This window comes from Vulpes vulpes, chromosome 7 (assembly GCF_048418805.1).
Source record: "Vulpes vulpes isolate BD-2025 chromosome 7, VulVul3, whole genome shotgun sequence".
Taxonomy (NCBI): Eukaryota; Metazoa; Chordata; class Mammalia; order Carnivora; family Canidae; genus Vulpes; species Vulpes vulpes.
In genome coordinates this window covers 12,811,282-12,828,601 of record NC_132786.1, presented here as the reverse complement: position 1 = coordinate 12,828,601, position 17,320 = coordinate 12,811,282, and the positions used below count along the sequence as shown (strand labels likewise).

General features: G+C 40.4%; 1 protein-coding gene across 1 annotated transcript in view; it reads right to left on the bottom strand.

Moving 5' to 3' along the window:
* Window positions 1-8,285: 8,285 nt before the first annotated feature.
* Window positions 8,286-17,320, bottom strand: part of MTPN (myotrophin) — a 57,510-nt gene continuing 48,475 nt past the window's right edge. The window contains exon 4 of the mRNA XM_025984496.2: window positions 8,286-11,537. Coding sequence (XP_025840281.1) covers window positions 11,451-11,537 — 87 coding nt within the window. The 3' untranslated portion in view covers window positions 8,286-11,450. The remainder of the gene's footprint in view (window positions 11,538-17,320) is intronic.

The window sequence follows — 17,320 nt, the reverse complement described above, 5'->3', positions numbered from 1 at the left end:
CCTTCCCACACACTACTAAACCACAGCTTGCCTTTTTTTTTTTTTGCCTTAAAGCCCCAACTTGGCACATGCCAAGTATTTGGCTCATGCCAGTAAATCGCCATTAGGCTTTGACTCCTCCCAGAGGGAAAAAGAAAACCCTGCAAGGATGTGAGATTCCTTTTTGGTCTGGGAAGACAGAAGGGGATAGGATGCTGTAGAAACAGAAGAGTTTATTATTTAGCAGCACCTAACCTTTCCTAAACAGGAAGCCAAAGACTTTTCTTTTTTAAAAATTTATTTTATTTTAGGATTTTATTTATTTATTCATGAGAGACAGAGAGAGAGAGGCAGAGACAAAGGCAGAGGGAGAAGCAGGCTCCCTCCAGGGAGCCTGACATGGGACTCGATCTGGGAGTCCAGGATCAGGCCCTGGGCCTAAGGTGGCGCTAAACCGCTGAGCCACCCAGGCTGCCTGCTTTGCTTTGCTTTTCTTTTCTTTTCTTTTCTTTTCTTTTCTTTTCTTTTCTTTTCTTTTCTTTTCTTTCTCTTCTCTTCTCTTCTCTTCTCTTCTCTTCTCTTACTTCTTTTTCTTTCTTCCTTCCTTTTTTCTCTTTCTTTCTTTCTTTCTTCTTCCTTTCTTTCTTTCTTTCTTTCTTTCTTTCTTTCTTTCTTTCTTTCTTTCTTTCTTTCTTTCTTTCTTTTCTTCTTTCCTTTCAAGACTTTGAAAGAAAAGGAAATCTCAGGTCCGTCATGGTATTTGGTATTTCCTACGTGTTATGATTACTTCCCCTTTGATTTTCAGGCATGTTTTCTCCTCCCTGGGTGATGCCACTGGCTACTGATGGTCTTAGGCCCGGGTGTTGTGGCCACTATCTATTCTGCATAAAGCAAAACACCCCCCCAGAACCTAGTGGCTTAAAATCACCACTGTTTGTTCGAAGTTTTGCAGTTTGGACTGGGTTTTTAGCTAGTGGTGTTCTCTGCTGGTCTCATCTGGTGTCACTTATATGCCTGAGGGTGGGTGACCCAAGATGGACTCAGTCACATGTGTGGTGTTCTTGGTGTGGCCTCTCCTGAAGAGTACTTGTTCTCATGCTGAGATCCAGGGGGGCAAACCTCAATGAGGAAGTACCCGTTTAAGCTTCTGTTGGTTTCACATTTGTCCCATTTGGCTCCAACAAGTCACATGGCCAAGCTCAAGAGTCCACGTAGAGCGGGGTTACACTAGGGCATCCATACTGGGAGGCATGAGTCACTGGGGATGGTTACTGGAACAGTCTCCTACAGCTATGAGGTGCGTTATTTATGGTTTTGACTTTTCATTTGCGTCAACCAATGCATTACAGTGTCTCATGACTTTGCTAATCACTCTATAACTAGATCCTGGCCAAATCTAGAGGGCATTTCTCAACCTAGCTCACCTAAACATCTATATCAGGAGTTGGCAAACATTTTCAGTGAAGGACCAGAGAGTAAATATTTTAGGCTTTGTAAGCCATATACTCTTTGCAACTACTGGCTCTGCCACTGAAGTGTGGGAGGAGCTGTGTATGATATATAAATGAATAGGGCATGGCTGTGGTGCCAATAAAAGTTTATTTACAGAAACAGATGGTGGGCTAGGTTTGGCCTATGGACTTGCTGATTCTTTTATTTTAATTTTAATTTTTTGGACTTGCTGATTCTTGGTCTGTATCCTAATCTCTCAGACTGCCGAAAAAAATGTATGTTACACTCAAGTATTGCCGCTTCTCAAACTTGAAAATTAAATGTCATCTTTGTAGAACTTGATTTCAATATGAAAAGTCATCAATAAGTGTATGTTACATAATATTTTCCACCTGATTGTTTGAAATCTTAAATCCATACGATGTTTTCTAAGTATCTTTTTAAGAACTTGGTAAAAGCTGGGTTCATAGACTAAGATGTCGTGAGTTGGTTCAGTGAAAGTTGGAGGAGCAAAATAAGAAGGTACAGAGTGCAAACTTTAGTCAGACTGCCTGAGTTGAAGCTCTGGCCCTACTGCTCACTGGCTGTGTGACCATAGTGATGTTACTTAGCTTCTCTGAGCTTCAATTTTCTCATCTGAAAATAGGGATGATGATAGTCCTGCTTATAGGATTACTATGGAGATTAAACATAGTGGTCCACATAAAATAGAATGGAGCCCAGATCATAGTAAATGCTCAGTTAAAAAAATGGTGAAACAAACATCAAAATATTCTGAAATCCTAACTCCCTTAAATGGTAATTTTTTGATGAGCATAGGTATAGGATGGTTTCCACGTTCATTGTGTGGTGGTACAGTTACAAGAACTTGTAATTTTAACTTAAAGTTGCTGGAACTAAAACTCAGTAAGTCCTTTGGATACAAAAGTCAGTTGTATTTCTACACACTAACAACTACCCAAAAAGAAAATTAAAACAAATCCATTTACAGTACTATTAAAAGGAATAAGATACTTAACAGAGTGGTCTACTAAAACCTATAAAATATTGACAGAAAAGAAATGATCCAAGTGGAAGGACATCTCATGTTCGTGGACTGGAAGAATTAATATTGTTAAAATGGGGATCATGCTTCTCAAAGCGATACATAGATCCAACTCAATCCTTAACAAAATCCCAAAGATATTTTTATAGAAATAGGAAAATACTCCTAAAATTGATTTGGAGTCACCAAGGACCCTGGACAGCCAAAACAAGTTTGAGTAATAACAAAGTGGGAAGTATCACACTCCCTGTGATACTGCAAATACCAAATATTGCAAAGCTATAGCAATCAGCAATACAAGTATTGATTGACATAGTAACTTATGGACCAATGGAGCAGAATAGGGAGCCAGAAATAAACCCTCACATATAGTGTCAACTCATGTTTGACAAAGGAGCCAAGAATACAATGGGAAAAAAATCTCTGTAAAAGGTGTTGAGAAAATTGGATATCCACATGAAAAATAATGAAATTGGACCCTTATAAAGAAAAATCAACTGAAAATGGATTAAAGACTTAAATGGAAACCCTGAAACAATAAAACTCTTAGAAACATGAAAAAGCTTCTGATGTTAGACCGGAAAATGATTTCTTTGATATGACACCAAAAGCACAGCAACATAAGCAAAAATAAAGTGGGATTACATCAAAATGAAAAGCTTCTGCACAGTGAAGGATGTTGTCAACTGAATGAAAGAGCAACCTACAGAATGGGAGAAAATATCTGTAGACTACTTATCTGATAAGGAGTTAATATCCAAAATATGTAATGAACTCCTATAACTCAATATCAATAAATCCAAGTAATTCAATTTTCTTTCCAAGAAGACCTACCAGTGGCCAACGGAGATATGAAAAGGTGCTCGATATTACTAATCCTCAGGGAAATGCAAATCTGAACTGCCATGAAGTACTGGCTCCTATATAGTTGACTATCATTAAAAAAAAAAAAACAATGGACAAGTGTTGATAAGGAAGTAGAGAAGATGGAATTTTCTACACTGTTGGTGGGACTATAAATTAGTGTGGCCACTGTGGAAAACAATGTGGTGGTTCTTCAAAATATTTAAGCAAGAATTCAGATTTAATCCAGCCATAGAGAGCAAGATGGAATCACTCATGGCAAGCAGTGGTTCATGTCTAGCAGTGATGGTAGGCAGCCAAGGGCATGGCAGCTAAGACCAGTTATCACCAGAACCTTCACAGGCTGATGGCACCGTGGACTGGTAACCATCAAAACCATGAAGGCCTGGAAGAGCCAAGAGCTGGTAATCATGAGAACCAGAAGAGGCCCACAAAGGGCCAAGACTGATCAAACTCCCTTAAGAAGGGATGACTTTTGCAGCAAACATGACATTGTCAGATGGTCGGACTCTCAACATGGACACTTCCATGTCTGACTGCACTAAAAAGGCAGCTGCTACTCAAGGCTCCCCGCAGTTGCTCCCACACCATAATAAAGACGCTCCACTGCTTGGACAGAATGAGCCATCAGCGCTGAGAGCTGGTCTGGACTGGATCGAGTCCTCCTCTCAACTGCCCACTCACAGAATGACTTTGAGTTGGCTTCATTAACTTCATAGGCCTCCCTCCCCATGTCATCTCTGTTGTGTGACTTTGTACGATGGGCATGAAGCCTGGTTGTGTGTCCTTGAGTTTGGGATCCTGAACCTGTTTTACAGTTATGCTAACCTTGCTTTAGGATTGAATAAAGCTGACCCTGGGGGAAGACACAACTGATGTATGCCTTTAGAGTGTGCTTGGGACACCGGCGATCCTTTTTTCTGGGTATACATCCAAAGGAATTGGAATCTAGATCATAAAGAGATCTGATGTGCTCTCCATGTTCACTGCAGCATTACTCAATCGGAGCCAAGATAGGGAAACCTCCTAAGTGTCGATACATAAACGGATACAGAGAATGTGGTTATAGACCTAGGACATCGTATTAATTCAGGCTTCGAAAAGTTTCCTGCCATTTGCAACAACATCGATAGACCTTGAGAGCATCACGCGAAGTGAACAAAGGACAATACTGCATGGTCTCACTGACATGTGGCATCTAAAGTAGACTCCTAGAAGCAGAGAGCAGAATGGCAGGTGCCCAGGGCTGGGGGCGGCGGGGTCAATGGAGACATGGTGGTTAAATGTTACAACACTTCGGTAATGTGAAATAAGTTCTGGAGACCTACGGTTGAGAAAGACTGCACCAGGGCCACGCAGCCTCCTCCAGAGATTGAAGCACTGGTCTGGGGAAAGATTCGCATGAGCATCGGTTTTGGATGCCTGGGTGAGAACAGCTTTTATTTTTCACTTACTTTGGAGGAGCTTGGGCACTAAAAATCAGAGCTGAATTTTCCCGTTCATGAGTTATTTACTGGCTGTGCGCAAGTCACCTAACATTCCTTAGGCGCCCCTTTAAAGCTGGTGATCGTGAATATCGGATAAGGTGATGCTGTACAAAGTCCTCAGCACGATGCCTAGCTCTAAACTTGCACGCGATAAATGTTGATTAAAAATTTTAGTGGTAAAATTGGCCTAGATCTGTGTCCTTGCAAGGCTGTTACAAGTATTCAGATCCGACTAGCAAGTCACGAGCAGTGGCGACAGGGCCAGACTTGGTAGCCTGGCACAGGGGGTGTGCGTGAAAGCAAGCAACAGTAGTAGAGGCCAGGCAGGGACGTACGGATACTTCTTCAGATTCGTTAGTAAAACCTTAGAGAAGTATCTCTTCCTTAAAAAAAAAAAGATTTAGTTATTGGGGATCCTTGGGTGGCTCAGCAGTTGAGCGCCCACCTTCGGCCCAGGGCTTGATCCCAGGGTCCTGGGATCAAGTCCCACGTCGGGCTCCCTGCATGGAGCCTGCTTCTCCCTCTGCCTGTGTCTCTCTCTCTCTCTCTCTCTCTCTCTGTGTCTCTTATGAATAACATTTTTTAAAAAAGATTTTATGTAGTAGTACCCTCAAAACAGCACCCAGTGAGCTGGAATTGTCTATGCATTATTTTCCTTTGTGTGACAAGATGCGTGTGGATGCTGCCAGACGTGTGACCCCTCATTCTATCCAAACTGTGTAAATAAGACTATCCTTGTTGCTGCAGCTGCTGAATGCATAGAAGTTGCTAGGGTGGCCAGACAAGCCTTTGTTTTGCTGCTCTATTTATAGCTGTGCTTTAGTATATGCCACAGTGGCTCAGTGACCTGCATGTGACCCCTGGTCAGCATTCCTCGATGCATCGATGCATCGTGACTGTGGCATTTGTCTTTACTTCGCTGATTTGGAGTTGCGGCACCAGTAGTACTTACAAGGCTACTCGGCCAACGTTTGGGTACGGTGACACTTAGGTGTCACTCCGGGGTCCCAACGGCGACTCTTTAGGCGTGATTTACTGAAAACAAAGCCCGTCTCCTATTTGGCTGCCTAATGATTTGACCTTAGTAGCTCAGAACACATACAGTGAATGTCTTCCAAGTGGCAGGTGGCTATAAAACCTGCTGATAAATTTTGTTCTCAATCGGTTAATTGCTATTTCAAGGAAGAAAGAGCCTTGAAGAAAAATACCCTGTGGCTGATATGTGATGATCTGGTTAGTATCTGGGAGGGGCAGGTGATCCTCAACAGACCACGGTTAGATGACAGGAGGATTGGCCGTTCCGGAGCCAGTGGCCTCCCTACCGCAGTGGAGGATCTACACTCACAGGGCAGGGGGAGTGAGGAAGCAGGAACTGGCCCCCCAGCTGGCCCCCCAGCTATCTCTTGCTGTCGGGCTGACAGGCAGAAACGAGCAGACATAGCTGAAGAAGTGACAGGAACCATCCCAGTGATGTGCAATGTGCCAAACCCAAGATAGAAGACTCATGACCTATCTTCCCAAATTCCTTGCATGCCTCCTCACCCGTGTGGGATTCAAGGAAAGGACTTGGGGAGGGCTCAAGCAATTGGGCCGTGCGGACTCCAGCCCTGGGCTCCTGTGGAAATACTATCCACAGCCGTTGATGGGACATCCTGCAGGGAAACATACCCCCGGAAATGAAGGGTCATTCTCCCCAGCATTGTATCTTTGGAGCTGTTATTGCCTCTTAACCTAACTTCTTTTGCCCAGAGCATAACTCTATAAAGCTTCGAACCTTAAGGTTTTCCTTGGGTGTCCACGGTTTTGCTGTGGCTCTCATGTTAAAGGCTTTCATTTACTTCATCTCCAGGAAGCCGCCCTGGGTGACCTCCCATTTACAGGGTTTTAGACTCCCTATGGTCGTTCACAGAGGGCCTCAAACTCCAGTGTGCGTCACAATCACCTAGGAGGGTTGTTGCAACATGGACAGATGGGCTCGGCACCACGTTGGGATTGTCAGCTTGGACTGGGCACTTTGAGTCCTCAGGCAGCGGTGATGTAGTTAGGCCAGGGACATTTTGATAATCACTGGTTTTGTAGAAGGAAAAAAATTCTTTTTTTTTTTTTTTTTTTTTTAAAGATTTACTTATTTATTTATGATAGGCATAGAGAGAAAGAGAGGCAGAGATTCAGGAGGAGGGAGAAGCAGGCTCCATGCCGGGAGCCCGACGCGGGACTCGATCCCGGGACTCCAGGATCGTGCCCTGGGCCAAAGGCAGGCGCCAAACCGGTGAGCCACCCAGGGATCCCCAGGAAAAAAATTCTTAACCTAATCTCCTGTGTTGCATTAGGGTGCTAGGATAGTTGGTATCTAATTGCAAAAGATTTTCACAGTAACTCTAAGCTCTTTTTGTCCAAAAGTGTGCCTTCTGTTGACTAATACTGGTCTGTTCTTCAAGGATTATAGAAGTTACTTGGATCCCTTTACCATTTATTTAACTAGATTTAAACACGTTGATGGACTTCTCATCTTTAAGATTTACTTTAGAGAGAGTGTGTGTGAGCTGTGGCAAAGGGCAAAGGGAGAGACTCTCAAGCCGACTCCCCATGGGAGTATGGAGCCGGATGTGGGCTCTATCCCAGGACCCTGAGACGCTGACCTGAGCGGAAGTCAAGAGTCAAATGCTTACTGACTGAGCCACTGCCCCGGATAGACCCCAATTCTTAAAATGAAAGTTTCATCGATCAAAAAAATCTCCTGTCAACACTCACACCTACACCCACATGCTACCCCACACTTAAACCTCAGTCAGTAACACAAAGGTTCCGAACGATAGCTTTTGCTGTATTCTACTGAGCATCTGCATGTAGTTTTTTTTTTATTCATAGACCATTTCAAAGGAAAAATACACAAAAGTCCTAGGTTGTTGACAAGACTACAATAGAATCAAACTGCATATAATCTTGTTCAGATTTTGAGGTTCAAAGTGATTTAATTTTAAATCAGAATATTTGTTCTGAAAAGTACACTCTAAAAAAGCACGCATGATCAAGTTAAGTTTAGCAAATGTGAACCTCACGGATGTGCAGCAACTTCAGTGAGCACATGCGAGGTCTGAGCGGCTGACCGTGACCCTGTTTTCCTTAACACCTACTCCGATCCGAATGCTCCAGCATATCCTGGTCAGCTAGCCCTTGTGTTTAGAAGACCAGGATCACTAAACATTTCTAAGTGAAAACAATCTGTGATGGGGGACTAATACAAAAACAAACCTTCCAGACGAATAGAGTACAGTTTATTTCAATTAAATCTTTCCTATGTCTTACTTTCTTTTATTTTTTTCTAGAAGTAGGGTGTGAGGGAAAATTTGGCTGAATCCAAAGTTGGAGTCAATCACAGGATAGGTACAGCTGTAGAGAAGAGGGTTTGGAAAGGAAGGCTGCAAGAGCCGAGGGAGGAAAAGCTGCTGACACATTCCTTGTAGCACAATTCAAGTTTATTCCATTTGTTCTTGCAACACAAAACTTAAACACAGTATTATTTAGCATTCGGATGTACATGAACTAGGATAATATGAGAAACTCAATTGTGTCAAAAGTATTACATTATGGAAAAAATGAAACTCAAATATATCAAAATGCACAAAGCACTAGTCTTCCTCCATTACTGCTTAGAAAGATATGATTGTTTTTCTCCATTTACAAAATAGAATCAGGACGATTTAAATTCTTAAAATTTTGCATGCAAAACACTGCAATTGCTTATGTAGGAGGGCACTCTCACCAGCTTCTTCTATACACAATCGAGTATACAATATTGCATGGAAGTAAAGAGCAGCTCAGTTGAAGTTTTCAGAGAAAAAAAGTAGGTACATACAGATTAAAGATCCATTAATTGGGGGAAAGAAATCAATGAATAAAGGGCCTTACTCGCAGCTTGTACACACTGTACCCACCTACTCTCCTCTGTGCCCCACTGGGTGGAGAAGGTGAACTATGCATAGAAGAGCTACCTGGGTATCCTCAGGTGCTGTGTTTGAACTCTAAGTCTAGAGATACCAGTCTGAAGCTGCAAGGGGGGGGGGGGGGGGACTTTGTTAGTATACTAACGTAAACAGGTAAACCACCTGTTTTTACTTGATATAGTGCATACAAAATGACTGACTTAATACAAAACTACAGAACATGCAAGATTTTTTCTGAGATGTTAAATATTCAGTGGAGAACAAAACTTATTTACCTTTCACTAAACGCATGTAGTACCAAAAAGCAGACATGTTTTTAGCTTCTTTTACTCAAAAAATGAACATTAAGTGTTGTGAAATTTCTCTGCCAAGTGGTTCAGAAATACATTATAAATAACCTAGTTTAAAAAAAAAAAAAAGGAACTTGTAAACCATCTTGGCCAGTCTATTCTATGTTTATGTTATTTTCTCAAGCAATCGCTCCATAATTACGGGGCTTACAAAATGGCTGAGAAAGAAGAGGGAAGGCGAAGTAGCCTCTACTGCATTACAAGAACAGCAGGATGAACTGTACAAAGAATCACGAGGTTTTTACACCAGGTGACTGTAGAAAGCAGACCAGGTTTAGGAATGATAAGACCGTGCACTTTCTGCAATAGCCAAATACAACACAACAGTTTGAAAGTAAAGGTAAAAACCATAGAGGGTAAAATCCAAGCCTTTTCAAAAGCATTATGCCAAGAGGTGAAAACAAACGTATCAAAACACCTTGTTGCTACCAACGTACAGACTGATAAAGTGCCCTCCGTCTTCAATGAGGATAGCTCTGTTTCTGTTCAGTGATGTAATAAAGTACTGTTTACGGACTTCTAATCCAACTCTAATAAGCTGCATTAAGACAGCAGAATTAGCCATATATCAAAGTATTTAAATCATTTTGTTTGTGATTGTTTTCTTGGATGCAGGAAAATTATAGGGTTAGGCTAGTTGTAAGCAAAAAGCCACATGATTAAAAAAAAAGGTTCATGGGGGGAACCACACACACACACACACACACACACACACACCCTGGCACGCACGCATAAACCCACACCCTAATAAACCAATCGGCAACTGATCAATTAAGATTTGTTATTAGCTGGCTATTATTTTTGATACTAGTTTAACCCTGCTTTAGAATGCTACATTGCCTTAAAAAATCATCAATTCTTTGTTATCCATGATCTGAATACAAGCCCCTAACCCAACCCCCCTCCCCTTTAAAAATTTGAGGTACATTCAATTATTGCGTGATTTGGCTAAGGAAAAACCCTATTTTTAGCAAGCTTTTATGGATGGCAAATCAAAGGAATTGATATTTTAAATGCAAGATAGCAAATTTAAGGGTATCTGTTTTCTCGTACTGCTCATGAAATAAACATTTTGAACGTGTATCTAAATATTTCCTGCAGGTCATAACACCCATTTTAGGGCACTATATTTTAAGAACACAGAATACATTTTGAAAGTGTCACACTTAATGTGATGCATGGTTTAGAAAAGAAACAAAAATATATTATGCAGGTGGGCTGGCGTATGTTCAGCAGAAGCCTATCCAATAACTTGGGGAAACCTGGTAATGAGCATATTTTTGAAGGGCCAGGGCTCAATTTGTCCAGATCGTAAATCTCACCCCAGTGATAGCTTTGGTGCAGTAAATTATTAGCATCCAAGGTGGGTCTGAGGGAGGATTTCCAAAGAATGTTCCTTGATTCTCCAAACATAACCGAGATCAATCCATTCAAAGAGCAAATGAAGAAAATCCATAGGTACTAAGACAACTGTTCTCTATGGGATACTAACAGGCTATGGCTATGAGTCTATGTTTAAATCCCCTTTTACTACCAGCAGGAGTTTGAAAGTGTTTATATGTTATATAAACATCTGAATCCGGAGGAGAAAAAAATATGCACACTGGAATGATTTCTCCTTTAGGCTTCCAAAATTTCAGATTTTATAAATAAAACTCGTCAGTTTTATCTAAAGATACATGAAATCCATGTGAAAGGGGAGAGGAAATCCAAAGTTGAGTCATCCAGCAATTTAGTAGGAGTGTGCCCCCCTCACCTTAACTGAGCTCTTCCGTAAAAGCTGAAACTTGCTGAGGGAAGATTTGGTCGCCGACCACGGGCAGCGCTCTTAACTACGCCAGGAGGCCCCCAGTAGAGTGCATCTTAAGGCAGAAGGCTAGAGCTGATTGCTTATCTCAGCACCCGGAGTTAGGTCCCAGCAGCCAATGCTGCTTGCACAGTTAGGGCTACCCCACACGGAGAGTTGGTCTTGGTAGAATCAGACCCTCGACACGATCTAATGAATAAACTAGCTAGGGAGCTGAAAGGGTCAAATGGTACTGGTAGGTTTTGTCTTTGCTCTCCCTTGGGCATAAGCTGTAGATTTTGTTGGAAATGGAAAAGAGGCTGACTTGATCAGGAATCCAAGTAAAAGCCTGATCACCCTGTTTTCCTCTCTTCCCAAACATTGTTTTTTTCTGGTAGTCTTATTTGTTATGAATTTCTCTCTCCCCTCACCCCTCTTAAAGTATTTAGCTGAAGAAGCTGGCAGATAGAGTGACAGACAGACAGGCAGCAGTGTGAGGCCACAGGAGAGCCCTTCTTCCAGAGCTGTCAGCCCATCCGTCCATCACTGAAGAAGAGCTTTGATTGCCTGGTTGTCAGTGGCTTCAAAGGCAGTTAGTCCATCTGGACCTTTCACGGTCTTATCAGCACCCTGGGAAGAGAAGAAACAGCCGTTAATACTGAATGAGTCCACCATGAACGTGGAGACTCCATCACCTGCCCAGGCCAATGTGTATGTCAAGAATCAATCATCCCTATACTAATGGAATCCCTTCTGATGAAAACAAAAACAGAACCCCAAACATCTGGCAAGGTTGTAGACTAAGTTGTAAAAATGTCAGATTATTTTTCAGGCACTAGAAACTGTAAGCTACAAATACAACTTGCCAATAATGTGGGCAATGATTGCCTTTCATTTATACTATCACACATTCATTAAGCTTTAGAAAAGATTATCCCAATGTGTAAATATAAAACGGAGAAAATTATTTTTGCCAAAGAAGAAAGCATTACTGTGACAATTATTCCTTTGCAATACCTTGTGGAGAGTGCATAAATACTATCTATACACATATTTCTAAAATTCAGAGCTTTCGAACCATTTAAGACAAATTCCTTAAGAATACTGTATAATACTGGTCATTCTATGTACAAAAGCCGAGCAGTAAATGTTTGCTATGTGGGCTATAACAGGAGGTTCCCTTCTGTATTCTTTGGAAGTCCTCTCCAGCCTATATTCCAAAGCTTTACCTGGACAGTGTGATTCTGGAATATTTTACCTGCAACATGGTGTTTCAGTTTTGAGAAAGTGTACATACACCTTTGCGTCCGTTGGTTTTATTTGAGCATATTTTTGAAGGGCCAGGGCTCAATTTGTCCAGATCGTAAATCTCACCCCAGTGATAGCTTTGGTGCAGTAAATAATTAGCATCCAAGGTGGGTCTGAGGGAGGATTTCCAAAGAATGTTCCTTGATTCTCCAAACATAACCGAGATCAATCCAATCAAAGAGCAAATGAAGAAAATCCATAGGTACTAAGACAACTGTTCTCTATGGGATACTAACAGGCTATGGCTATGAGTCTATGTTTAAATCCCTACTAGAACAAAGAAAGCTCCAGGGGAGCATCTCCTCTGTATTACTTTGCTACTGTGTTCCCAGCACCTAAAAAGTGCCTAGAACCTGGGAGGTGAATTTGCTCCCAAACCAGGTCTGGACCTTTTTAAAACTCCCAGAGACTCCAATATTCCAACACCTGAGGGTTCTCCTGGCTAGTTCCAGCCCCAACTGATGTTTAGCCACCAAACAGCCTCTAGTGTCCCGCCCTCCTCCCCTTGCCAAACTCCACGGTTCTTCTGTTCTAAGGCCTACAGAACTCTCAAAACTTAATGGAGATGGTCCTTTAAAGACCAGCTGTAGTCAAACTTAGCAGTTCTCTTCTCCCATTAACCTCGCTCTGCTCTGATCCTGTGGAACTTCTCACCATTCTCAAATACCATGTGTCATGCCTTTACACATGCTGGACTTACACCTGTGCTCTGGCATCTGGCAGATTCATTCATTCAACAAGTCTTTAGTGAATGTGTAGACACTGTGTAAGGAGTTGGAGAATCCAAGAACAAGACAGCCTGCCAGTCTGGCTAGTGTGGGAGACAGACAAAGGAACCATTATGACAGCGGTGGATGAGAATAATGTGTTCTGCACGTGGATGAGACGTCTGTTAGGATGTGATAGGAGGATTGTAAGGGAGAAAGGCTTCTCAAATTAGACGGTGTTTGTGCTGAGTCTTGATGAATAAATACAAGTTGATTAAGTAAACCAAGAGGATGACATCCTAGGAAGTGTTAAATGATTACAAAGTCCTCTTCAATAGGATTATAAAAATCTCTATTTCCTCATTTTCTAATTGAATTTGACTGCTTCATGAACTCACAGTCAAGTGGGAGAGAAGTCTATGAGGGAGAACTTCAGTGTGGGAAGTCCTCTACAGGTTGTGGGACAATAATTGGGATCACTGTATTTAAAACCATTTCTTACCTGATAGCTGCTTTTATGACTAGCATTAAAACAATAATTCTGCACTAACAAGAAGTTAAATATTTTAGTGAACATCTACCTCTTGTTTGTTAGCTGCCAGAATTTGTTTTCTTTCTTTTGGTAACAGCATTCTTCCTAATTTGATTTTGGGTGAATGTTTTGTCCCTACTGTCTGGAGTCCTGGGCCTATATATAACCTATATAACTTGGGGGATTTTCTTCACCAAGTGTCAAAGATTTATTTGACCCAGACAGAACTTTCACTTCTGGATTCTGAATCTTGATGGGCGAGATCAAGAGAGGGAGAATAAAAAATTCAGAGTTCATGTGTTTCTGTGGCATGACCCAGATGAGACAGTTGAGGAGTTTCTGCTACCTGGAGTCCTGAAGGTGCCACAGCTCCTGCTCCTTCTGAGCCTGATTCTCCAGCTGTCCTGTTGGTTCTATGACTAGTCCAATATCTTCAAAAATTCCCTTTTCTACCTGTTAGAGTCAATTTCTGCCATTTGCAAGAACAACAAAAATCTGGCTGATTTATAGAAGTCACTTTTTAATCTAATTTTAATTTAATCACAGAACTCAAAATACACAAAAATTTCCATAAAACTCATAATTCTATAGACCAGGTACTTCTGTTAACATTTTAGTGTTTGTCTACTCTTTTGTTTTAAATCTTTTAAAAATAAATGACTAACCCTAGAAGAACTAGAGAGACTATATATCAGACAGAAACTTAAAAAAAAAAACCAGTATTACTACAAAGAGGTGCATTTCATAAGATCTAAAAGGTTCAATATTCATGGTTCAAAAATGAAATGGGAGAAAACAATTCCATTTAAAATAGCACCAAAAAGAATAAAATACTTAAGAATAAATCCAAACAAAGTCAAACCATTTCTGAAAAAGAGGAACAAGTTTTGGTCAATGTGGATAAGAATATTAAAATGATTTTTTGGTATTTGATGCAGTTCCTAACAAACTTACAGTAAGTATATTTGACTTCACCCTTTCCTTGAGGAAACCATTTTTAATCATTTGTTTTTAATTCTGGTGATTATTTTCATAGCTTTAAATAATATATTCACGTTAGTATTTGCATTATTAATTTTAGATGTTATCTTCTTACTTCCTGCTACATGGATGAGGCTTTAACTCACCACCAGACTATCTCATTTCTCCGTATATTTAAAATATCAGTTTGTTTTTTTATACATTTAAAGTATAGTTAATTAAACCTGTATTTCTTGTTCCATCAGTTCGGACAGTATTTCATGTCTCTACTGTATACTTTCTCTTAAAACTTGCCAGCTTTTCTATTTTGTCAAGATGAGCTTTATTCTGTTCTGTGAGAACTGTTTTGACTCTTTTTTATGCCTTTTAAGTCACCACAGTGTATATTACATCCCCAGGACTTTTTTTTATCTTTCAACTGTTAAGTCTGTACCTTCACTTATTTTGCCCATTCCCCAACACCCCCCACTTTTGGCAACCAGCAACCTGTTCACTTAACATATGTGTGTGTATAAAGATTCCACATATAAGTGACATTATATAGTATTGGTCTCTGACTTATTTCACTTAATATAATGCCCTGAAGGTCCATCTATGTTGTTGCAAATGTCAGCAAATTTGCAAATGCGAATTTCCTTTTTTTTTAATGGCTGAATAATATTCCTGTGTGCACACACACGAATGTGTATTATCCATTTTCTTTATCCATTTAATTGTCAATGGACACTCAGGTTTGTTAGCATGTCCTGGCTATTGTCAATAATGCGGTAAGGAACATGGGGATTGCAGATATCTTTTCAAGATGGTGATCTCATTTCATTCATTTTTCTTAAATTTATTTTTTATTGGTGTTCAATTTGCCAACATACAGAATAACACCTAGTGCTCATCCCATCAAGTGACCGCTGCAGTGCCCGTCACCCAGTCACCCCCAACCCCCGCCCTCCTCCCCTTCCACTTTCCCTTGTTCTTTTCCCAGAGTTAGGAGTCTCTCATGTTCTGTCTCCCTTTCTGATATTTCCCACTCATTTTTCTCCTTTCCCCTTTATTCTCTTTCACTATTTTATATATTCCCCAAATGAATGAGAACATACAATGTTTGTCCTTCTCCGACTGACTTACTTAATACCCTCCAGTTCCATCCAAGTCGAAGCAAATGGTGGGTATTTGTCGTTTCTAATGGCTGAGGAATATTCCATTGTATACATAAACCACATCTTCTTTATCCATTCACCTTTCAATGGGACAGCGAGGCTCCTTCCACAGTGTGGCTATTGTGGACATTGCCGCTATAATCATCGGGGTGCAGGTGTCCCGGCGTTTCACAGCATCTGTAACTTTGGGGTAAATCCCCAGCAGTGCAACTGCTGGGTCGTAGGGCAGATCTATTTTTAACTCTTTGAGGAACCTCCACACTCATTTCCTTCAGATAAATATCCAGAAGTAGAACTGCTGGATCAAATGGAAGGTCTGTTTTTAATTTTTTTGAGGAAACTCTATAGCGTTTTCCATAGTGGTTACGCCAATTTAAATCCTAATAGTATGCGAAGGTTTCCTTCTCTTTATATCCTCACCAACATTAGTTATGTCTTGTCTTTTTGATGATAGCCATTGTAACAAGTGAGAAGTGATCTTTCATTGTGGTTTTGATTTGCATTTCCCTGGCAATCAGTGAAGCACCTTTACATGTACCTGTTGGCCATCTGTATGTCGTCTTTGGAAAAATGTTCAGGTCCTCTACCTATATTTTAATCAGATGGGTTTTTTCTTCTATTGAGTTGCAGTTCTTTATATATTTTGGATATTAACCTCTTATATACATTAATTTGCATATATTTTCTTATTCCATTGACTGTCTTTTCATTTTGTTAATCTTCTTTGCTGTACTGTTTGATATAGTCCCACCTATTTATTTTTTGCTTTTCTGTCTTTGCTTCTGATGTCAAATCCAAAAAACCCCACTGCTGACATAGATGTTAAGGAGCTTAACCTCTAGGTTCTTTTTCTAGGAACGTTATGATTTTCCGGTCTTACGTTCAGGTCCTTAATCCATTTTTAGATTTTTGTGTAGGGTTAAGATAGTTGTCCAGTTTCATTCTTTTACATGTGGTTCTCCAATTTCCCCAACAGCATTTATTGAAGAGACTATATTCTTGGCTCCTGTGTTGTAAATTAGTTGTCCATATATGGTGGGTTTATTTTTGGGCACTCTATTATGTTCTATTGATCCATGTGTCTGTTTTTATGCTAACACATTACTGTCTTAATTACTATAAATTTTGTAATAGGTTTTGAAATTATGAAGCACAATGCCTCCAGCTTTGTTTTTCTTTCTCAAGACCACTTTGGCTATTTGGAGTCTTTTGTGGTTCTACATATGAAGTTGGAAATTGTTTCTTTTGTATCTGTGAAAATGCCACTGGAATTTTGATAGGGATTACACTGACTTAGTTGATTATTTTGGGTATTATGTACATTTTAATAATTATTCTCTCAAATAGTCTAGTGCTAAGTAAGAGTATTAAGGTTGGTAGGGTGGCTCTACCTTGTAAGGTCATTTAAGGATGTAGATCCTTTTTCCCATGTTACTGACCTCATCGTCTGCCTCAGGCTGGCTCACCTTTACATTTGTTTCCACCATAATCTTTCCTACAAACTTGCTCCTTTTTCAGCATTTTCTATCATGGTAAAGAATACTACCATCTTCCAAGAAATGTGCAGACACCATGCAGTTTTTCTTGTTTACTTCCTGCATAATCAGTTACCAGGTTTTTAAACCAGACTATTCTTAACATTTTTTCAGCTGTCCTTACTACCATTACTCTCTTAGCTTGGGTTTTTTACATAGAGATCCTAATTCAATAATCTCCTATCTTTTTTCACTT